The sequence below is a fragment of the Aptenodytes patagonicus genome, chromosome 1 (assembly GCF_965638725.1).
Source record: "Aptenodytes patagonicus chromosome 1, bAptPat1.pri.cur, whole genome shotgun sequence".
Taxonomy (NCBI): domain Eukaryota; kingdom Metazoa; phylum Chordata; class Aves; order Sphenisciformes; family Spheniscidae; genus Aptenodytes; species Aptenodytes patagonicus.
Window position 1 is genome coordinate 92723196 of NC_134949.1, and position 21329 is coordinate 92744524.

Consider the following 21329-nt stretch of genomic DNA (forward strand, 5'->3'; position numbering starts at 1 on the left):
AGAGCACAGAGCCAAGTGACCCAAGCCGGTTGCTTTCAAATCGTAGGGAGGAAGAGCTTGTGCTTCAGCCAGTCCTTTCTGCGCTGGTTGCATGTCCCAGGGCAGATCCCAATTAGAGAGAAAGAAAAGCATTATCTCTCTCAGTAGTGCTAAGATAGGCATGCCCAGAGGTGGCACCTGGGTTTGTGAAGGCTGTTTTGCAGCCATCACTGCTGAACTGTCACTACCCTGGTGCAACCAACACACACCAAACAAAGTTCCATATGAGACAGGTCAGGTCTGTCAGGTTTTGTTTCTGGCTGTAAAATTATTTCATTGTATGACTCTGCACAACCTCTTTCCTTCCTTCGCCAGTGTCTCCGTATGTGTAAAACAGGCATCATTACACTTCTCCTCCAGAAAGCGCAAGAGCTCCAGTTCCACAGTGCTCAGTCTCTTTGACGGAAACACTGATGTTCAGCATGTGCTGACTTGCCTTGCAAGACCAAGTCCTGCAAGGGTCTCAGAGGAAAGATAGCACAAAATATTATTATGGTTAGTAGGATGGCATGGAGATGAAGCTGCGGGAATTATTCCTGCTCCCCTTTCTGAATGAGTCGTACCTTCCTCCCCTTCTGTTTCTGAACATGAGGTTTTAAGCCAGCTCCTGGCTTTCATGCCAACAGCAGAAACTCTGTCAAATATATCTTGACATTTCTTTTTTTCCACTCTTCCCTCTCTCCTCTGCTGTTTATTTATTTATAAACATGTCCTCCTCTGCAAGGCATATTGTGCGTGTGGGGATAAAGGTAGGCTCAAATCAAAGCTCTTGGGAGTTCTCCCTCCCAGCACCTTCTCCTCTCTACTTTCCCTGCAAGTCTTTTTCAGATGCCTCATTGCGCAAGGCCTGATGGTAGACAAAAGTGGTGCATTAGGGAAAGGCAAAATTTAGCAAAGCTGCCAATAAAGGAAAGAAAGCGGAGTTGAGCATTGCCTAGCTGTTACAGCTTTGCTGTGGTTTCCACTTAAAGGAGTTCTTCAACACACAAGATAAATACAGCATGCGAGTCTGAAGTTTGCAGCACTTTGTTCTATGATTGTAAAACACCCATGGGACAGATTTTCAAAAGTATGTAATTTTAGGCAGCAAGAGAAGTGGCTGTATTGGTAAAGGAGCTCACTGTGCCAAATGCTGTTTTGAAAATTTGGTTCTCGTGTGTTACTCTGGGAGCTGGTAGGCCCAAAAGCAGTTTGACAAATCTGGTCTAAATTTCAGTGCTAAGCACTTTGAGAAATCAGGCTTCACTTGTAACTTGCCTTCTAATGCGCTGGCAACTTTCAGTGCAGCGCATTTGGGATATGACCATATGCCAGTGGCTTTTGGAAATAATAACACTTTTAATCTTTGTTTCAGTAGTTTTTAACCTGTCCATGGATGACTTCTAATAGATCCAGTTTATGAAAGCAAAACCATACCTGTGCCAGTTAATTCCAGTACAGTATGTAGAGGTCTAAGGTCTTGCCAAGAAGTATTTAGCGGTATGTGAAGTGAAAATAGCTAAAAAACATTGCTTTGTCTGAAAGAAACTTGCAAGAGGAGTTGTCTTCTCCTGACATATTGCTGAACTCTGCCAGGTAGGTGGTAAAAGTAGTAAGACCAGGTCATTGTAGTTTGGTCTCCCTGCAGCCACTGTGAAGCTGTTCCCTGCACAGCTTAAACATCCTCTGGTCCTCAGCCCAACTTTGTTTTAATTGTCTGGAACAATAGGGTCTTCCTTGCTTTCCTTGGGAGACTCTTCACGAGACTAGCACTTGTAGATGACAAAAAGTTTTTCCTCAAGTTTGAACAGACTTACTTCTCTTCTTTTTCTGACCTGTTACTCCTTTCTAGACCCCTATGCGTCTTGCTAAATAATTCCTCTCTTCCCTCGGTGCTTTCAGCTTTCAAAGAGGTATAGCTTGTCAACATGTCCCTTTTAAGTTCTCTTTTAGTCAAGTTATACATATTTAATATTTTTAAGCTTTCCTTAGATGCTGATCCCTTTCCAGCCCTTGATGGATTTTGTTGTTGCTTGCCTCTGAATTCCCTCCAATTTCCCCATATCATTCTGGTAGCAAGGTGCCTGGGATTGACTGCGCCAGTCCAGGTGCGCTCAGTATTTGGTGGCAGTTGTTTTTGGGTGGAATTAAAAAGAGAAGCAGCAGAATCTCTCAAAGGGAATCTGCTTCGTGGTCTCCTCTCTGAAAGCATTATTTCACGATGGTATTTCGGGACTGGCTTTAGATATGGAAATGAGAGCGTATGTCTTGCTCAGAAGCTGTTCTCTGCTTTCAAGTGGGAGAGAGATGGAAAAGGGGAAGAGGGGTTAAGCTCCTCAAAGGCTTTGTCTACATAAGGCTTTTTTCTATATATTTCCCACTGTTGCTTGCATGGGTGCAGCTCAATCCACAGTGGCACTGATGACAGCTCTGGCACAGGCAGGGAAGCTAACATGTTTCACTACACATCATCTCCACAATGTCTACAAGCCCTGACTCCGCCAGCAGTACTGCAGCAGCGGGAGCTGCAAGGGGAAAAGGTCAGCTGTAAATAATAACTGGAGTGTTTGCACATCAAGGAGGTGTCCCTCATTGAAATGCAGCAGCTGGGAGTGAGCAGGCAGGATGGGCCCACTTTCTCATTCATCATGAAATGCCACCCTTCACAGTCAGCTGCTGGCGGTCCGAGGGCAACGCTTGGAAGGGAAGGTGATAACTTGGTTGAGCCACCTCTGATACTCTCATGACCTCAGAAAAGAAGGGAAAGTTAAGTCTTATTTTCCCTAATATTGCTCCCATTCCCACTCTGATCTGCCTCTCCAAAGAATTTCAAGACTGATTCCTCCTTGACGCGGGTCCTTCCCTCCTACCCACCCAGGACGAGGGCTAATGCTTCAGATGCAATATTCTCTTCTGCCTTTTGGAGAAGGAGCAGTATGAGATGAAATGGACATTAGGGTCCACAAAATAGAAAGCGCGTTCCTGGGTTTCAGGTAGTGTGCTCCTCAGGTATTGGAAGGAACTATTTCATATAGTATAAAACACAGGAGACACCTGCCAGTTTCACTTAACATTTAAATCTGATATTCTTTCACAGCCTTGTACCAATTAAGGGTTAACCTACAAAATTCTCAGCCAGAAAGTATCACCAAGATGAGGATGTTAATGAGTTTAAAAAAAGCAAAAGGGGGCAGGGGGTTGAGAAATGCCTGGGGATAAGAAAGGCAGAGTACAAACTTACAAGGTGGAATGCAAGCTGTCATTCGGAGAGGAGGCCAGCTTACATTTGCTTGGGTCTAGATTAATAGGCTTTTATGGCTGGGAAGGATCATGAAATTATGTAGATGGTGATTTACATTGTCCTTTTAGGAGGTATTCCACCTTGCTTTGAAACATCTGTCACAAATCATGGGAGGGTGGTCACTGGACCATGTGGCCCAGTCCTCAGACCTTGTGATACCCGTTTGCTGCTGCTACTGTTCCCATTTCTTTCCCCAAACATTCAGGTGTGGACATCTGGGCACTTAGTTCCTCCTGCCTCCATGAAGAGGTGCTGCCACTGCAGATCCATTGGCGACTCCAATACCTTGGTCACTACCCCAGCAGGCGTTGAGGCTGGTGGCCGACATCAGTCCCTGAAAAGCCTTTGGCCCTAATCTGATTGTCTGTTTGGCTGTATTTTCCCATGTCAGAAACCTTCCCAGAGGTGGTACATGGCTTCGAGCCACCTGGCAGTCAGCTCTTCCTGACCCATCGAAGGCTGCTGTCAGTCCTGTGGGTATGTCCCTCGTTTGGAACAGCCCTGGGGGGACATGCTGACACTGTCACGTGGCTGCGTGGGATGGCATGTACGATGCCTTGCCTTTTGGAATTGGGCCATGGCATCACGGCATCAATCACATGGACTGTTTTGCAGGCTTACATGTGCCTCTGTGTGTGAGACTGTGAGAGGGAGAGTCAGTGCACCTCCTTCTCGCCTCTCCTCCATAAAAAATACACGAGGTGATGCCCCAAAGCTACAGTCTTAATTATTTTGATCTTAAGTTGGGTAGTCTCCTTCCCTGAGCAAACAACTGGAATCCACAAGCTGGAAAGTGCTATTTGCAGTGCCATGTCTCTCTTCAGCTGCGAGGAGTTGATTTGTAAATCTCCCCCTTGCTCCGTGACAGCCTCTGGTGATACCTCCTGCATTTTTAGCCTGTGACTGGGGCGGGAGGAAGGGACCTGAGACCACACAAAATGCTTTGAAGCTCCCTCTAGCATCACTCTCCCATTCCCTCTTGTGTTCGCACTGTCCCTCTCCTGCACCCGCTCTCTCCTGACCTGCCCTCAACTCCGTTTCTCTCTCTGTTTCCCCCTCTTTCAGAGATGCCCTTTGTATTACTAATCTGTGGCATTATCTTATTCTCCAGTAGCTGTGCCGGCTGCCTTGATGTTTCTCGCCAGCTTTTGCCTCTACACCCCCCGCCTTTCTCTCCCCTCCCTTGCCACCCCATGATGTAGCATTGCCTTTCTCCATCTGCCCGATTGTCTCTCTGCTTTTTATCTGGGTGCTGGAGCTCCAGGTGCTGTCATTCTCCGCGACAGCACAGAACGTTTCAGATTGCCTCTGCGGCTGGATAATTACCAGATACAGAGTCACGTGGACTTCCCAGCCAAACCCTCCCTCCCCTCCTGTCAGAGGAGGAGATCACATCTCTGAAACGCACTTTTTTTTTTTTTTTTTTTTTTTTTTAAAAGAAATCCAAGGGAAAATTTTCGAAGCAGCTTTTCTGGAGTTACCTAGTGGTGACCACATGAAAGTTACCTACAAGGCACTGGGGGTTCAGGTAGAAGAAATAGGTGATTTCCAGTACTGAAGTTTGTGAAGGACAATAAAGGGGATGATAGTCTGTATGGGCGCCTTATTAGTGCTTCCATTCCTATTCTTGGTGTATCCCTCAACCAGAAAAAAAGTCCTAATGGTGCAGAGACTCATCGGTAGCTGTTTGGTTTCTGTTCCTTTTACAAATTTGGCATAGAAGCCAATATCCAGTTCACATAAGTGACTAATTACTATTGTCTTTCAGTGAATTCTAGTTCCTAAGTGACCACAGGTACTTTTTAAATGTCAGCCCACGTCTTAGTGATGGCAAAAGCACAGAATCCTTAGTATAAGTGCAGTGCAACCAGAAGGCAAATCATCTGGCAATGTTCCCCATTGCCATTCTGCATCATCTCTGCTATTCCCTGGTTTTCCCTTTTGATGGTGCAGGAACCCCGTGATGCTACGGGAAGCTGCGGACAGCAGAGCGAGGCATACGCTCCTGGTTGGACATTTCACTAAGGCCGTGTGATCAATAGCTGATCATGCTGGATCAAGATCAGAGCCAGGCTTCTGGCTGGACTGAAAAGGGACACTGACGAGTCCTCAGCTAACCCAAAAGGGAAAGAGGGAGCTCAGGGTCTGTTTTCTCAGCAGTCTCATCCTCCTGACTGATCTCGGTGCAAGACCCTGATGCAAACTGTCAGAGCATTTGACATTTCTGCAAGCATCACCAGAGGGCAGTTCAGCCCCTGTGCGCATACATGGGGAGCAAGTCTCCTCTGGCAGAAGCCCTGTAACTGGAGACAGTCACTCCAGATACGCACCTCAGAGGGGGCAAAGACCTGTCCAAGGGTTTCCTGACTATGCTGTAAAGAAATGGAGGGGTTTTCCTAGGTCTGGTGGGATATAGGAAAACCCGGCACCATGGTGGTAGACCTTGATCTGAGGCTTTTTCTGTATTTTTAAGTTTTAAACTGTGCTGGGATGTGGCTGGAGTGGAGTTAACTTTGTTCATAGCAGCTCATATTGATACTGTTAAGAAGGTACCTCTGCTGGAATGGATGTGGACTGAAGTTGTTTATGCAGGTATACTGATCCCCAGAAGATGGAAAGAACAATAAATCATGCCAGTATAAGTTCTCTTATTCCGATATAGTTATATCCACCCCGGGAGAGTACTGGCATAACAATTACTATAATTTTGGGCTTGATTTCTGGTTTTTTTCCCTACAAACAGGAACCTATACTCTTAAATAGTCATTTTAACAGAAAGAAAACCCATGTGAGACCAGCTGTGTGTCTGCTAGTGAGAGCCCATGCAGCTAGCTGTCTTTTTAGGCTGGTGTATTTTTGGTGAATTCCCTTGGGTTTCATTTTCCATGCGTATCACATGGACTGAGAGACGAGGATGCTCACAGCACATGAGCAGTTCTGCACTGATAGTCATATTCACTGGTTGCAATTCTTTTTGCTTTCATTAAAAAGAGTTGATGGGCGAGAGACTGAGACAGGAACGTTTCTGTACAAGGCACTGGGGAGTCCTCATCTAGAAAGCTGGGTACGAATTCTGGTCATGAAAGAAGAATTCAGACTGGAGCAGGTGCTAGGAAGGGCTACTGGGATGTTTAAGGCAATGGAGAGTCTATCACACAAGAAGAAACTGGGAGAGTTTGGCTTGTTGAGCCCAGCAAAATGCAGGCTGAGAGGGAATATGATTGCTCTCTGTGAACACGCTGGAAAATAAGCACCCGGGAGAGAGAAGAGCTATTTAAGCTAAAGGATGGCGGTGGCCTGAGAGGGAATGGATATAAACCAGCCATGAATAAATCTAGACTTAGAATTAGAAAAAAAGTTTCTAATCAGCAGAGCAGAAACAGACTTTGAACAGCCTGCCGTACGAAGCAGGGGGAGGGTACCCCCTGCCAAACACAGTAGGCTTAAGTAGGAATAAAGTACGTCTCTGAAAAAGATGATAAGGTACAGCTGGCCATGCTGGCAGAGGCCGGGGCTCCCTGACCTGGGAAGCCCATCCTAGCCTTGTGCTCCCAAAGTGGCAATTTACTAAAGAGGATGAGCAGAAGTGCAGGCATCCTATCAGCCCTGCACCACCCCAACAGGGGGATGGCCCGAAATTGTCACCTAAGTGCTGAGATACCCAAGGAGCTGCAGACAGGTGTGATGAGCAAGGTCACAGCATAATATGACTGAAAGAAAGCATGGGCTGAACAGATGCGGCAGTTTCCCCCTCCTGCCAGTTTTCCAGCACAGGACTGGCTTTAAGCAGTAGTTTTCTAAATCCCTCCAAGGGTCTGTGTTACCACGCTGGCAGTGGTGGCTCAGGAGCTATTTATGCCACATTTTGGGAATCCATCCTGCTTCAGCACAGCATTTGCTCTCAAATAGTGACCCTGCTGTGGGTCATGGCACATCAGGAGAGGAGCAGCAGCTGGACCAGGCTGGGGAAAGAGAGGAGCAGTGGCAGCAGGGAGAAGAGGGAGAAGTTTGAGCAACACCTCACGCTCATGTGTATTCAAATTCAGTAAAATGAGGCTTTTGGTGCTTGGCTGAAAGGAGGTTTCAGACGCTCGGTTGATGCAGTCTCCCACTGCCATCCACTTAGGGAGCCCTTGCCTTCACAGAGATGAAGATATGTTCAGCTGTAGCTGTCTTCTGTAGCATCTGAGGCTGGTAGGGTCCGGCACTGCAGTGGTGTTGCGGGGCCTGGCTGGACTCTTCCCCTGAGTGCCCTGCCTGGGAAGGTCAGGGCTGGCATGCCCGTGTTCTGTCCTTAGCCCTTGCTGCCCCCGTCCTTGCTGGGGCATAGTGGAGGGGTCAGGCTCTTACTGCTCCCCCGGCTGACCGTTGCTGTGTTCGAGTCCTTGCTTGCCATGCAGGGAAGGGCTGAAGAGCACGAGAAGACAAGACAAAACAGCGCCAGCATGAGTCACCCTTGAGCTTTCCACACAAGCGGATTTGTGTTTAACCATCGCATTAGCTTTCCAGGATCATAGTTTGCAACACAACGGAGAATTTGTCTTGCATGTTCAGAGCTGGCAGCCGGGAGCTGACGTTGCTTTGTGCCGAACAAGTCGTGTTTGATCCCTCTTTCTTTTCCCTCTTGCCATTTTGCTGCCGGGGTAGAGGGCAGTGGGGGAACTTGTTAGCTGGATCCTGCGAGTGTGTGTGAAGTGAGAAGATTAGAGCAGGCTCATCACAGAGCCGAGGGGAAGGCAGGAGATCTGCTCCAGGGCGGGTTGTGACATCCTCTGGCGAAAGGGGGTCGTGTTCCTCTGTGGGTGCAATGGGGTGGGTTCCAGGTGCTTAATTATGTGTGCAGCAGGCTGCCGAGTTTTGGACTGCTGCACAGAGATTGTTCTTACAGAAGAGATGATCAAAGGGTTAATGGAGGAAAGATGATTAAAGAGGAGTGTGGGAATTATGACACAGACCTGTTGCCACAATGTGCTTTGGAGAAAGAGGGCAGAAAATGCAGTCCGAAACCACACTATTTATTTATTTTTCCCCAAAATGAGGTAAGAGCTGTGGCTTGCTGGCAAAGCAGCATGCCATATTTCATTTAAACCTAGCAGCTCGCCTCTTCTCACTAGCAGGGCTCTGGCAGAGAACTGTGGGATTGGGTATGCTATAAAAGAATTTATTTATTTATTTGGAATTACAACAACAATAAAAAAACTCCAAGCAATTATCCCGGGTTCAAGGCGACCCAATACATCATCAATAATGCTGTAAAATCCCCACCATGTTAAAGTAATCATTTAAATAGCAGCTTCACCAGGTCCTACAGGGATTCCTTCCTGCCTTTTCATCACTGTAGGCTCTAAATATCACACACCCCTTCCAAACACCACTGAACTTACCCTGAAGAGACCCTCCCGAAGGCAATAAAATACCCCACTCCATCTCCATAGCCCAGGGATGTAGCTGCTGAGCTGCTTTCCTGAGGCAGAACAGGAAGTGCTCTGGTGAACCCCCAGCTCTCGTGCATCCTCCTCCTCCTCCTCCTCACCCCGTGCAGCCCCCACCCTGGCAGTGGCACATCCAGCCCAGGGAGCCCGTGCTAGGGCTTTCCAACCAAATGCCGCCTCTCAGGAGCATGCCTGTCTGTTCGCCGGAGGGAAGGGAGGGCAGAAAGCTTAGGGGCGAGAGCCGCTGGAGTGACAGGCACAACATCAACTGCGACAAGTGTTACAGCAACATGCTGGGAAATTAATGCACCATGTGGTGGTGCCTTGGTGGAAGGAGGAGCAAGAGTCGCTGGGGCTAGGAGTCAAGCACCAAGAAGGGAGCGAGGCAGAGTAGGCAGTGAGGCCTCCAGCCTTGGTGTTTGCCGGGAGAGGAGATGCAGATGCCTGAGCCTCCCTCTCCTTTTCTTAGCTCGCTTTCCCACTTATCCATAGGAATAAGCCCAAATGCTTTCAAGAAGGGGGAAAAAAAAGACATCTTCCCTACCCAGATGGAGTTTACCTCAGAGCCTACGAAAGGCAGGTTTGCAGGAGCACTGCTTTGGCCCAGCGCTGCACGTTAAGCTGGCAGGTGTTGGAGGAGAGGGGACGAGCAGCAGGGCCTCCTCCTGGCTCCTGCTCTCCCCCTGCCTGCAGGCTGCCTGATGTCCCTTCCTGGCCTGAAATCCAGGGGCCAGGAACAGTGGTGGGCAGCCCTCCCTCCCGTTCAACACGATGGTTCCTGCTGAAGATCCCAAAGCATTCTTCTGCGATGAAAGCGTCATCCCCTCCCCTCCCTCCCCTGGCATGGCTCAGCCCCATCGTCTGCATTTTGCGTGTGGGGAAACCAAGGCTGAGGGAGGCGTGCAAGGATGGCCCAGATTCCTTTCTCCACGTCTGGTTTCCATCCATCCTCTCCTGGCTGGTTGTTACGCAGTTGTTAGCCACTGTGTGAGAACTGGAAATACATCTGTAGCAGCCAAAAATGGTGCAGACACTAAAAGACCTCAGGTGCCAAACTTTGCTGTGTTTGTTTATGAGAGGGCAAGGGGGGTAATGGGACATGGCAGCAAGTTTTTTTGTCCTTCTGTGTCTATGGTTTGAGTTGGTGCTAAGATCAATAGTTCCTGCGTCCCTGCACTGATCGTGCAAGGCATGACCATCACCACTAGCTGGTCTTCTCATTAGCTGCATCAGCAGATGTCAAGAAATTAAACCTGAAACCGTAAGGAAAAGCAAAATGGATGGATCACAAATCGTTTATTAGCGTTCACTGATGCTGATGGTAATGCTTTCAATAAGCCTAATGAAAAGCATTTGACTGTCTGTGAACTTGATTATTGATTATTAGTGAACGATAAGAGTCATTTGATATCTTCCTGATGCCATGCTCCCATTGCATTGCAGTTAAAATGTCAGTTAACGTGCCATTTAATATTCTATTAGTATTGAATTAGCACTTATTACGCTGTGAAAATCATCACCATAAATCCTTATTAAAGTGTGATCCATACAGCTGGGTGGCATCTCTGGCAGACTAAGAGGGTGCGTGTGTGCAGACGGACATACTGAGATGCATCATCCACGTGGATGCATGTTTGGAGTGCACCAGGACTTGGAATTTCCACATTTGTACATTGATTTTCCCTGACATTTTGAGAGGAACAGGTATGCTGAAAGAGCAGCTCAAATCCATTTCACTTAGTCTTCCGATTTTCCTCTTTTCCCTCTCCTCTCTCCTCCTTGCTTTATTTCAGTAGCACCTGCTAACTTATTTCAGGGGCACTTGCAAGGTTGTCTGACTGTAGCTATTGACCACCGTCCTAGAGCTGACCTTGGGGGGTGTAGGACAGGTTATGACACACGTTTTCTCTTCAGCAGAGAGGAGGGAGGGTCCTCGGGTGAGTGTCCTCTCAGGAGCAAGAGGATGAGACTTTGCTCCAACCGTGCCGCTGAGCTGTTACTGAGCTGAGGGACATCGCAGGGGCATCTTTGCTACCTCCAAGCAGAGGCGTGTAACGACCGGGTGCAGGGCAGAGCCCCAGGGTGCAGCGCGGTATCACATAGTGCCGCAGCGTAGGTCCAGAAAGCAGCCCGGCAGGGCTTGTGCAGTGTGCTGGATCTGCTGGTGCCCAGCAGCACTGATAGGTGTGCCGGGGGATTTTTAGAAGTGACTAAGAAACTTCAGCTCCCACTGACTTCAGCTTCAGCGGTTAATCTGCTTAGCTTCTCACCACCATCCCCCTCGGGATTTTCACAAATCCAAAATTGCAGAGAGGGGCTTTGAACACTTTTGAAAAAGACCTAACCCCCGATTCTTGGTGCTGTTACAACTCTACGCAGAAACGTGTGCATGAGAAGGCTGGCGACCCGAAGGCAGCCGGCTCTGGAGACAGTCTGGGTGTCCCCATTGGGCCACTGCTCCCAGCCCTGGGGCACAGAGCCCTCCCCAGGTCCTTGATTCCAGCTCCCGTCAGTGGTGATTACAGCCCGGGGTGGCCAACCGAACTGGGGCACCACCACGTCACTGTGTGCTGGTTTCTACATGTAAATGCCTGCTCATGGGTTCCCCTGCCCCTTTCCTTTTTACAAAGAGCAGCTTTTTAAAAACAAAACACAGATCACAGCTGAGAGCTCACCTCAGGTCAAGTGCCTGCCTGGCTGGGAGGGTGGGCCCTGGCCTGATGGGCAAACCCTTGCTCCCCTCCCTTGGCTGGACGGCAGCAGTGCTGGCCAAGGCCTGTTGGGCTGCTCTCTAAAGCAACTGTTTGTCAGACCAGACAGAGGTGGCTTCTAGCTTGGCCAGCAGCGTGGCATGCCTCCCATCGATGCCCATGCAGCCTGGCTTTCCTCCTGCCTGCAAGTAACCCCAGAACAACTCAGAGAGCATCCATCAGTGTGCCGAAAGGGAGAGAGTGAGAGGTGCCAGCCGTAATGGTTGGGTCACATCGCAAGGGATGGCAGCTGCAGCGCAGCATGAAAGAAATGCATTCAAATAGAGGAACTTGGAAAATGTCTGACCTGTGCTAAGAGGCTGTACGAAAGCCTACTGTCAAATATTTGTCTTACCTTGAAGCGATAATCTTTATCCTCTCTCTTTGCTCTCTCAAATACAACACGTGCATGAATAGTGGTGGGGAGAGGTGCTGGGTTATTTGGATGCCGGGAGGCTGTGGGCAGAGCTCTGAGAGGTGAAGGAGCAACAGCTCTGGAGACTGAGCTTCCCTATTTATCCGCAGAGCAAACATGGTGTGAGCTGCTGCAGAGCAAACCCTCTCAGCCTGTCTGAGCCTGGCCCTGGTGGGTACGGCTGCCAGGGTGAAAGAAGAATTGTGTCCCCATGTCCTCCCCTCATGAGGTTCAACAAGGCCAAGTGCAGGGTCCTACACCTGGGTTGGGGCAACCCCCGCTATCAATACAGGCTGGGGGATGAAGGGATTGAGAGCAGCCCTGCCAAGAAGGACTTGGGGGTACTGGTGGATGAAAAGCTGGACATGAGCCAGCAATGTGCACTCACAGCCCAGAAGGCCAATCGTATCCTGAGCTGCATCCAAAGAAGCGTGGCCAGCAGGTCGAGGGAGGGCATTCTGCCCCTCTACTCCGCCCTGGTGACACCCCACCTGGAGTACTGCATCCAGCTCTGGAGCCCTCAGCATAAGAAAGACACGGACCTGTTGGAGCAGGTCCAGAAGAGGGCCACGAAAATGATCAGGGGGATGAAACACCTCTCCTATGAAGAAAGCCTGAGAGAGTTGGGGTTGTTCAGCCTGGAGAGGAGAAGACTCCGGGGAGACCTTATTGCAGCCTCTCAGTGCTTAAAGGGGGCTTATAAAAAAGATGGTGGCAGACTTTTTAGCAGGGCCTGTTGTGACAGGACAAGGGGGAATGGCTTTAAACTAAAAGAGGGTAGATTTAGACTAGATATAAGGAAGAAATTTTTTACGCTGAGGGTGGTGAAGCACTGGCCCAGGTTGCCCAGAGAGGTGGTGGATGCCCCATCCCTGGAAAGATTCAAGGTCAGGTTGGACGGGGCTCTGAGCAAGCTGATCTAGTTGAAGATGTCCCTGCCCACGGCAGGGGGGTTGGACTAGATGACCTTTAGAGGTCCCTTCCAACCCAAACTACTCTATGATTCTGTGATTTTTTGTCTTCTTCAGCCCTGGACCTCTCAAATGAGACACAGCTGAGAGCAAGCAGGATGTGCCTCCTCATTGGCACCTTCTCATCTCTTCTGTGCAAACCACTTTCTGGAGATGGGAAGTGGTATAGAGCAGGTGCCTTGGCCAAAATGCATTTGTCTTCGCAGCACCTTCACCACTCTCTGTCAAGGAGCAAAATGCTTGTCATGCAGTTGCAATAGAGTTAGTCTGTCCTCTGCCTTGCAACGGTTGGCAATCGGGGATGTGGCAATTGCTGGTCCTGCTGCCGCTCCTCTGCCCGCCACCCCTAGCTGTCATTCCTCCTCTCCTGTCACATGTGGGATGTTCACAGGACAGGCTGAATGTGTCACAGGGATGGCAGTGACACCCCCATGGCCTTTCCTTTTCAGCCTGAAATCTGCACTTGCCTGCATGAGCGGGCAGATGTGCATCAGCGAGGGTGTGTGTGTTAGGGGGTTGGTGTTTGAGGAGTGAATCTCTTTCCACAAAGCCATTTTTTGCCAAGGGGATGGAGAGGGGAGATACACTATAGCTCCCTCCCCTTGTGCTGCTGAAACTGGGGGATGGAGCAGCTGTGCCCTGAGCTGACAAAGCTGGAGCCCTGAACCTTTGCCCTCCAGGATGGCAGGGGGCTGGGATCATAACTCTCTTGTGTACTTAAGTTCTGAAGGTGAGGGAGAAGCATGGGAAGAACTCCTTCTGACCTTTCCCATTGGCAGGGTTAGAAGGGATTTGGTGACCAAGATCTCTTGTAGCCTTCCAAAGTAATTTTTGGTGCAGGTGTAGGCCACAGACAAAAGGAGGAGAGAACAGGAGGCATGGCCGCGCCAAATCCCATGGTTTCATGATCCAAAGGGTTCCTGAAACTCTTCAAAAAATCAGTGGAGATGGTGGGGAGGTTTGTTAATCTCCCCCTCACCTTTCTCATCCTCTGCAGGTGTTATGTAGAAGACAGAAGCTCCAAGGTGGCCTGGTTAAACCGTTCTGGCATCATTTTTGCTGGAGAGGACAAGTGGTCCCTGGACCCTCGAGTAGAGCTGGAGAAGAGAAACCCCCTGGAATACAGCCTGCGGATCCAGAAAGTGGATGTCTACGATGAAGGGTCCTATACATGTTCAGTGCAGACACAGCATCACCCCAAGACTTCCCAGGTTTACTTGATCGTGCAAGGTAAGCAACATGCCTGAGAAGAGAGCAAAGAGTGAAAGACGCAGCAGGTGGAGGGATCTGTATCTTTCTTAGAGAAACCCCAGGGTCAGTAGCCTGTGTATCCCTTTAGTTTACAACAGGAGCCAGCAGGACTGTCCCCTTCCACTGCAGCGCGGCATTGCTTTACTCTGCTGTCAGTCTGTCCTTTCAAAAGTGGTGACAGAGCAGGGGGACACCAATGATGCCAAGACATATTCTGGTATAATGCAAACCTGGCTCCTGGCTCTGGTTGTTCTGGCGCTGAGGGGAAAGCATTTGTTTATAATGATACTTGTCAGAATGTCATGCTTGCCTCATGTCTTCCCAGACAGCCCTCTGGTTTCTTTGCCTCCTCCTTTCTCAGATTTCCTTTCTTTTTTCTTGTATGAACATGCTACTGTGCTGTGTTTTTCGGCCTTCTGTTGTCAACTCTTTGCAAGGCTGGGAAATTAATTTTCCTGGGTGTTTTTCTGTGCTGGGTCATTGGTTTGCAGAGTGTACTGTTGCTAGGCATGTGTGAAACCTGGTACTTGAGGTAGCTGCCGCGTACCTTATGTTGCCCTCTCCTTTTTTAGCTACCCTCCTCCTGTGTGTGTTATAGGGAACTCAAAACTTGGCGATCTGAACCAGCATTGTCCTATCTGTCTGCCTGCTTTCATGGTATAACAGAGAGTAAACACATTAAGGAGTTCACCAATTACTGGTAAGGGCATTATGGAGTTTACTTGTTCCATCCTGTCCAGTCCAGAATACCAAACGAGCAACTTTACTCAGTTTTATTTTGCTTTGCTTTTAATCTTCACACCGTTCTGTCTATCTGCCTATTTATCTAAAATATTTATAGAGCAGCTTAGATAGATAGGTATGTATGAATGTGTTCGATACATATTACGGGTATGTTCAGCTTCTACATTATCATTCAGGCAGGAGTTTGTTATTTCTCCTGATCTGTCTGGTAACCCAAAAGGCTGTGGATTTTATTTCCCCCAGCAACTGTTTGAATTGCTCTGGATATAAATGCATGCATGAAGGGACTCTTCCTCTTGCTGGTATTACTTGGCAAGCTGGGGGCTAACTAGCATACCGAGTGTCTATCTGCAAGGTGAAGTCTGGACGTATGGTCAGAGGTGATGCTTTACATGTGAGTGTAGTGAGACAGAAGGCTCCTCGTTTGTCTTCTTGTGCAAAATCCTCCCCCAGCAGCGTGAAGAGCAGCGGCGCCAGCAGGCAGAGCAGCTCTCCCGGCTTGTCTGAGTGTTTGCTGGAGTGCGCCTGGCGTGAAATGCACTCGCCAGCCCTGGAGGTGTACCCTGCCTCGCTGCTCGCTATAGCAGTGCATAGCTAACCAGCTGTAGGTGGTTTATTGCTGGTAAAATCTCACAGCATACAATTTCCATTTACCTGTCAAGAAAAATATAGGTACAAATGAATTTTAGAGCCATGCACGTGTATTACTAATTTTATTTGTGCCTGTTAGATATGGGCCTAAGCAGCGAAATTGAGTTCCCTAGCTTAGCTTTCACCTAAATGTGTGGGTGTTCAGCTCTGAACTACTGCCACCTGAGGATGAGAAAATTCAGGTTTTAGCACACCTCAACGCTGGATGCCTGTAAACAAGGTATCTGTGGATAATCTTTGTTTAACGCCTGCCACAGATTTAGCAAAAGACCCATTACGATATTGTACTTACTTTTAAAGCCCCAGGTCCTGTAATCCTGTAATTAGGTGAAACTCATAGCTTTGATTTTTCTAAAACTAAATTCCATTTGGTAAAAAAAAAAGGTAAGCAAAATATCCTTCACAATTTGAAAGAGTTAGACTCATCATTTTAAACCATGTTTTTATTAGTTTAAAACTAATAAATAATTCATTTTAAATAATCTTAACTAATAAAGTTAACTGATTAGAAAATAGTGTATGTTAGAAAATAATCTCTTTCCTCTCTGAGTATCATTTTCTCATATTGATTATTATTATTCTCAGATTTGCAGGTTGTCTGCCTGAAAAATAGTCTGCCACTAGTACAAATGAAAGGAGTTTGGCTATTGAGTCACGCTAAGCTTTTTAGTTTTATGTATTTAATGTAGTTTATTTACTTATCTTGTTTTTGTGTTCATAAATTTAAAAACATCAGCTATGTGAAGCTGTGGGCATCCCAAATGTAAAAATAAATAAATAAAAGAAAATACAGCTCCTGAAAAATTAAATAACAGGGTGGTCAACTGATCTGCGTGGTAACCTGGCAGGAGGATTTCTGGAATGATGGTCAGTGATTCCCTTCGAACAAGCCCAGGGAAACCGAAACAAGCCAGGGTCAGAGACTCCTTGCTAGCTTTACGCACGCTGGTGGTACCTGGGTTTGTCAGTGAAAGATCCTGCAACGATAGCTGCTCATGCCCTGGAAGCAATAGGCTGTCTTAGGGCCGTGCCCGGGCTTCCTGTTCTGCTCGGTTAGTGCTGTCATGGGTATTTCTGCTCCCCACTGTGCTGTATACCAAAGACAAGTCCTTAATCTCCCCTGGTTCAACTCCCTCATCTGTATAGCCACTGTGAAAACCCAGCCCCTATTACCCCTAGAAACAAATGGGATAGCTATATCAGAGAGTAACAAACAGGTAGGCAGATACTGGAGTGGTGCTGGAGCCCTTATAACTAGGGAAGACCACTTCCATGTCCACAATACCAGCTGAAATAGATGGGCTTCAGTGTATCCTAAGGATTCACTGTGTTTAGATCACTGCAGGCTAATGGAGTTGCATGCTAGGAGCAGGTCCTTTCCTCCCTTGAGAAAATCAGCTTTCCCTGGGGTCAGCTCTGCTCGGTGAACTCTGCCGGCCAGAGGTGCGAGAGTATATCACAGAAAGAGGGACATCACCTCTCTAATGTGTGTGTCCATGTTCTTTAGTATTTCCAAGGGAAGAGCCAATTCTGCCTTGTGAGCCAGCACCAGTCTCTGCATGGACAGCCTACTCGGTCTGCTCCTTTCCTCTCTTAAGCGTGTATGTCCACTGATAGGATCGCTCTCAGCTGGGGCATACTGCAGAGGTCTAAAAGGGGGGTAATGAAACGACACTTAAGAAAAAAAATCACAACTTGATAGACAGCTAAAAGTAGAAAAAGTCCTCTTCATAAGTCTTTCCTCCTTTTCAAACTTCAAGCCAGCTCTGCTGGTAGAAGTAGGCATTCACTGCCAAAAGGTTCATTCATGTAACTGTGGCCATCTCTTCTGTCTTTCTGACCTAGGTGGGCAGCACTGCTTGCAGGGTGGGTTGGACTGGAGGCAGCTGTCTTTGCCCAGCTCAGTTGCTACCAGATGCTGGTACTGCGCTCTCTGCACTGGGGTGAACATATGAAGAGACTGCTCTGAACCACCACCTCACTCAAAGCATTTCATGCTACTTCAATTGGGGTGTAATGGCTACTAGCGAATCTTCCTGTTTGCAACCCCAGATATTTCTGTTGGTATCTGATCAGAGCAGCAAAGAGCTGGAAGGACCCACAAGAGGTGGTCTGGTCCTTCTCTATGCAGTGAGACAAGATCAGCTGTACAGTGGCTGCTCCTAACGTATTTTTTGAAGACACCCTGTGCCTGCATAGCCACTGCATGGCCATTATTTCACTCTCCTTGCACTTGGGAAGCTTTTATTAACATATGATCCAAATTGATTTTGCTGCCAATTATTTCTGGTCCTTCCAGGACACGTGGTGGTAATTTCTCCTCCTCTTCCTCAAAAGTACTTTTTATCTGCTACAAACCCATTAATTCCTGTGTCTCAGACCTCTCTAGTCCAGCTTAACAGGCTCACTATTTCTGACAGGTCATATTTTCCAACCCTTATGTCATATGTATTTCACTACTGTCTGATTTGTCTACGTTTCCTTAAGTGTACTGTCCAAAACCAAAGCAAGAGTTCCAGTTTAGGATTCAGTCATGCAGATAAAAGTACCAGCTGTGTTTTGGATATCATGCTTCACTTACCTAACCCCAGAATGAGATGAGATTGACGTTTTTTATAAGAGTGCCTCATTGCTTTCGCTTATTCAGCCTCTCTGCTGCATTCTAGCCCTCTGTAACTGGTCTGCAGCACAGTCTGCAGCTCATTCCCCACTTCTATATTTGAGCGTTAATTGTTTTTCCCCCCTTCCTGAGCATAGCGCTTTGTGCTCACTGTTGTTGGATGCCATCTGGTTGGTTTCTCCATGGAGACCACTTCTTCAGTTTACTTATGATCCTGGTCTCCAAAGCACTTGCAACTGCCCCCAACTTGGTGTCATCAACGGAAGTCAGGTGCCTTCTTTCTGTTCCACCATGAAGGTGTTAATTAAAGTATTGAAGAGATCAGGGCACCAAAGTGGACTGTGGTAGCAACCCACTAAAACCTCCATCCCTGGTGAATAGCGATCTGTTGATTGCAGCTCTTTGAAGCATCCTGATGGTGATTTAACATCTGCCATATTCTCTTAGCTTGTTCAAGAGACTGTCAGGCCTACTGAAGTCAAGATAGATCACATCATCACACATACTGCTCCTGCATTATCTGCTATGCCAGATATCCTACAAAAAAAGGGGATGAGGCTGGTGTGACATGATATGTGCTTGCCAAAAGTACATTGCTTATTTTTCCCTTTACTGTATTATTATAGAACCATAAAATAGTTTGGGTTGGAATGGACCTCTAAAGGTCATCTAGTCCAACCCCCCTGCCGTAGGCAGGGACATCTTCAACTAGATCAGCTTGCTCAGAGCCCCGTCCAACCTGACCTGGAATGTTTCCAGGGATGGGGCATCCACCACCTCTCTGGGCAACCTGGGCCAGTGCTTCACCACCCTCAGCATAAAAAATTTCTTCTTTATATCTAGTCTAAATCTACCCTCTTTTAGTTTAAAGCCATTCCCCCTTGTCCTGTCGCAACAGGCCCTGCCAAAAAGTTTGCTGCCATCTTTTTTATAAGCCCCCTTTAAGCACTGAGAGGCTGCAATAAGGTCTCCCCGAAGCCTTCTCTTCTCTAGGCTGAACAACCCCAACTCTCTCAGCCTTTCTTCATAGGAGAGGCGTTCCTAGGTGCTTATAAACGGGATGTTTAATCATTTGTTCCAGTACGTTGAGTGACTTGTTCCAGGAGAATGAGTCGTAACGGGGACGCGGTGGCTGCCCCTTTCCTGGTGTTACCTTGGGTTCTTGTTCTTTTAGGGGTATATCCTCAAGTCCTTCTCAGGCATTAAATATCAGTGGAGAAATCCCTATAGTGCTTACTTGTCTCATCAGGGTCACAGGCACAAAGGCACAGAGATTGTAGCAGGCATGGGGTTTAAAAGTTTCTGCAATAAAGACTTAGGCCTGTCCAAGTCAGGCTAAAGGAATAACTCTTTCAACTAGGAGCAAGCAGATGGTTGCTGTATTCGCTGTCCAGAGCCTTTACAGCAAGGCATCATTGTGAATGGAGATGGTTGGGAACTTTTCAGTGGAACTAAAACATTTCACTGGTTTTGGCTTTGATTAAAATTTAATCAGGAAGGTTTTACAGGTCTGAGGTGCTTTTTCCGGTCAAAATTGGGAAGAGAAAAAGGTATAGCATTGCCGCAGCCTATCTAAAAGCTAGAGCATTCAGCTGAGGTATGGAGAACTCACGTTCACATTTTTGCTCAGAGCCTGGGACTCCTGCAGGCTCACGAACATTTCTAGCGATTCCCAGTTATGGGCTGTTCGAAGAATGTGGGCTCTCCCTTTTTTTAATGTTTTTTTCATGAAAAAAATCAAAAGGGCTTTGTCATTTTGGCAAAACAGAAACAAATTTGGAAACATCTGCAGCAAATTTTCACAAAGAGGAATTCTTGTTTACTGCCCAGCCCTAATCACAAACTCAAAGTCAAATGTATATCAGCTAAAGGCCACATCCTACAGTTTTCTTGCAAACTGGTAGGCATTAGCCTGTGAAAAGAACCCCAGGGGGTAGCCTTTCTCCATTATGCGTTGCCTTTGTAGAGCTCCTTGCTTGCAAAGATTCAGACTGACAATTCATTGTTTCAAAGTGGTATAAAGATGTATTTGTTGTTGCTGGGATTTAACCATAGAAAATTTATTATTAACTCTGTGTGGTAGATTAGCTGTGCCCCCTCTCAGTCCACTCCCCTGAAATTAAAGGGCTTTGTGCGGGTGAATGGTAAAGCACTGCAGAGAAATCCTTTACCCAGAAAGGCAGCTGAAGCCAGCCAGGTTTCCCCTGTGTAAGCACTGCTCTGCCAGCGAGCCCCTCGGTAAGAGCTGGGTCTAGGGCTGAGGAGGGAGGGTGTTGTCCACCATCTGCTCAGCCCTTGCCCTCATTGCTGAGGACAGCAATAGGGAAAGATTATGCTTTAGGCTTCAGGACTGTGAGAAGGGTTTCTGAGCAGAACTGGAGCAAGGTACACGAGTGTGTTTTATAGGAGCCTGAAGGCAGATATCAGGTGGAGGTAACTTCTGCTGGTCACCAGCCTGGGACCTGAGCCAATGAGCCAGAGTGGGGTTCATCCAACCAAATGTAGATGGTACCACTGGAGGGGGTCACCTTGGACTCCCTTTATCATTAGTGAAGAGAAGCAGGCTCTTCTCAGGCACAGTTCAGCTCATCCTAAAGTAGCCATCCAAAATTCATCAGACGAATTGACCAGTGGAAATGTCAGCGTCCCTCCGCTGGCTGTAGAGGGGAGCCCAGGGTGAGCAGCCCGTATGGTGCCATGCATCCTTTTAGTCTTCCCAGACCCCTTTCTATCATTCTCCACTGGAGTTTATTCCCTGCCAGAATATGGGGTTGGTGGCTGTCAGTGCTTGCGGCAGGTCACTGGGAGACCAGAGACGGGCTGGTTTTGAGCTCGGCAGAGCTGTGGTAGGAGCCCATCTTCCCCTGGCATGCCTGGCCTTCCCGCCAGTGCCTTCGGCCAGTGCTGGAATCAGAGCAGTTTGAAGAGAGCTGAAGCTATTTTTCCTTTGCTAGCCAGACAATAAGGATGTTGGAGTCAGATGCTGTTCTCCGAGAGATGTTTGCTTCCCTGTTTTGTGGGCACAGAGCCCAGAATTCAGAGGGATCTTTCTGAGCGCTAACACTGTAGCGTTTTCAATTCCAGGGAGTCTGCAGTAGGTAAGAATGAGCACAGAGCACTTTGTCTTTTTCAGGACATAGCCCCAGTGGGAAAATGACAGCGAATTTGGCATGCTG

General features: G+C 47.8%; 1 protein-coding gene across 3 annotated transcripts in view; it reads left to right on the plus strand.

Moving 5' to 3' along the window:
• The window catches only part of LSAMP (limbic system associated membrane protein), a 1043674-nt gene that overhangs the window by 854692 nt on the left and 167653 nt on the right, over positions 1–21329 (plus strand). For all 3 annotated transcript variants that reach the window (XM_076348934.1, XM_076348926.1, XM_076348944.1), the window contains one exon: positions 13885–14117. In XM_076348934.1, coding sequence (XP_076205049.1) covers positions 13885–14117 — 233 coding nt within the window. The remainder of the gene's footprint in view (positions 1–13884; positions 14118–21329) is intronic.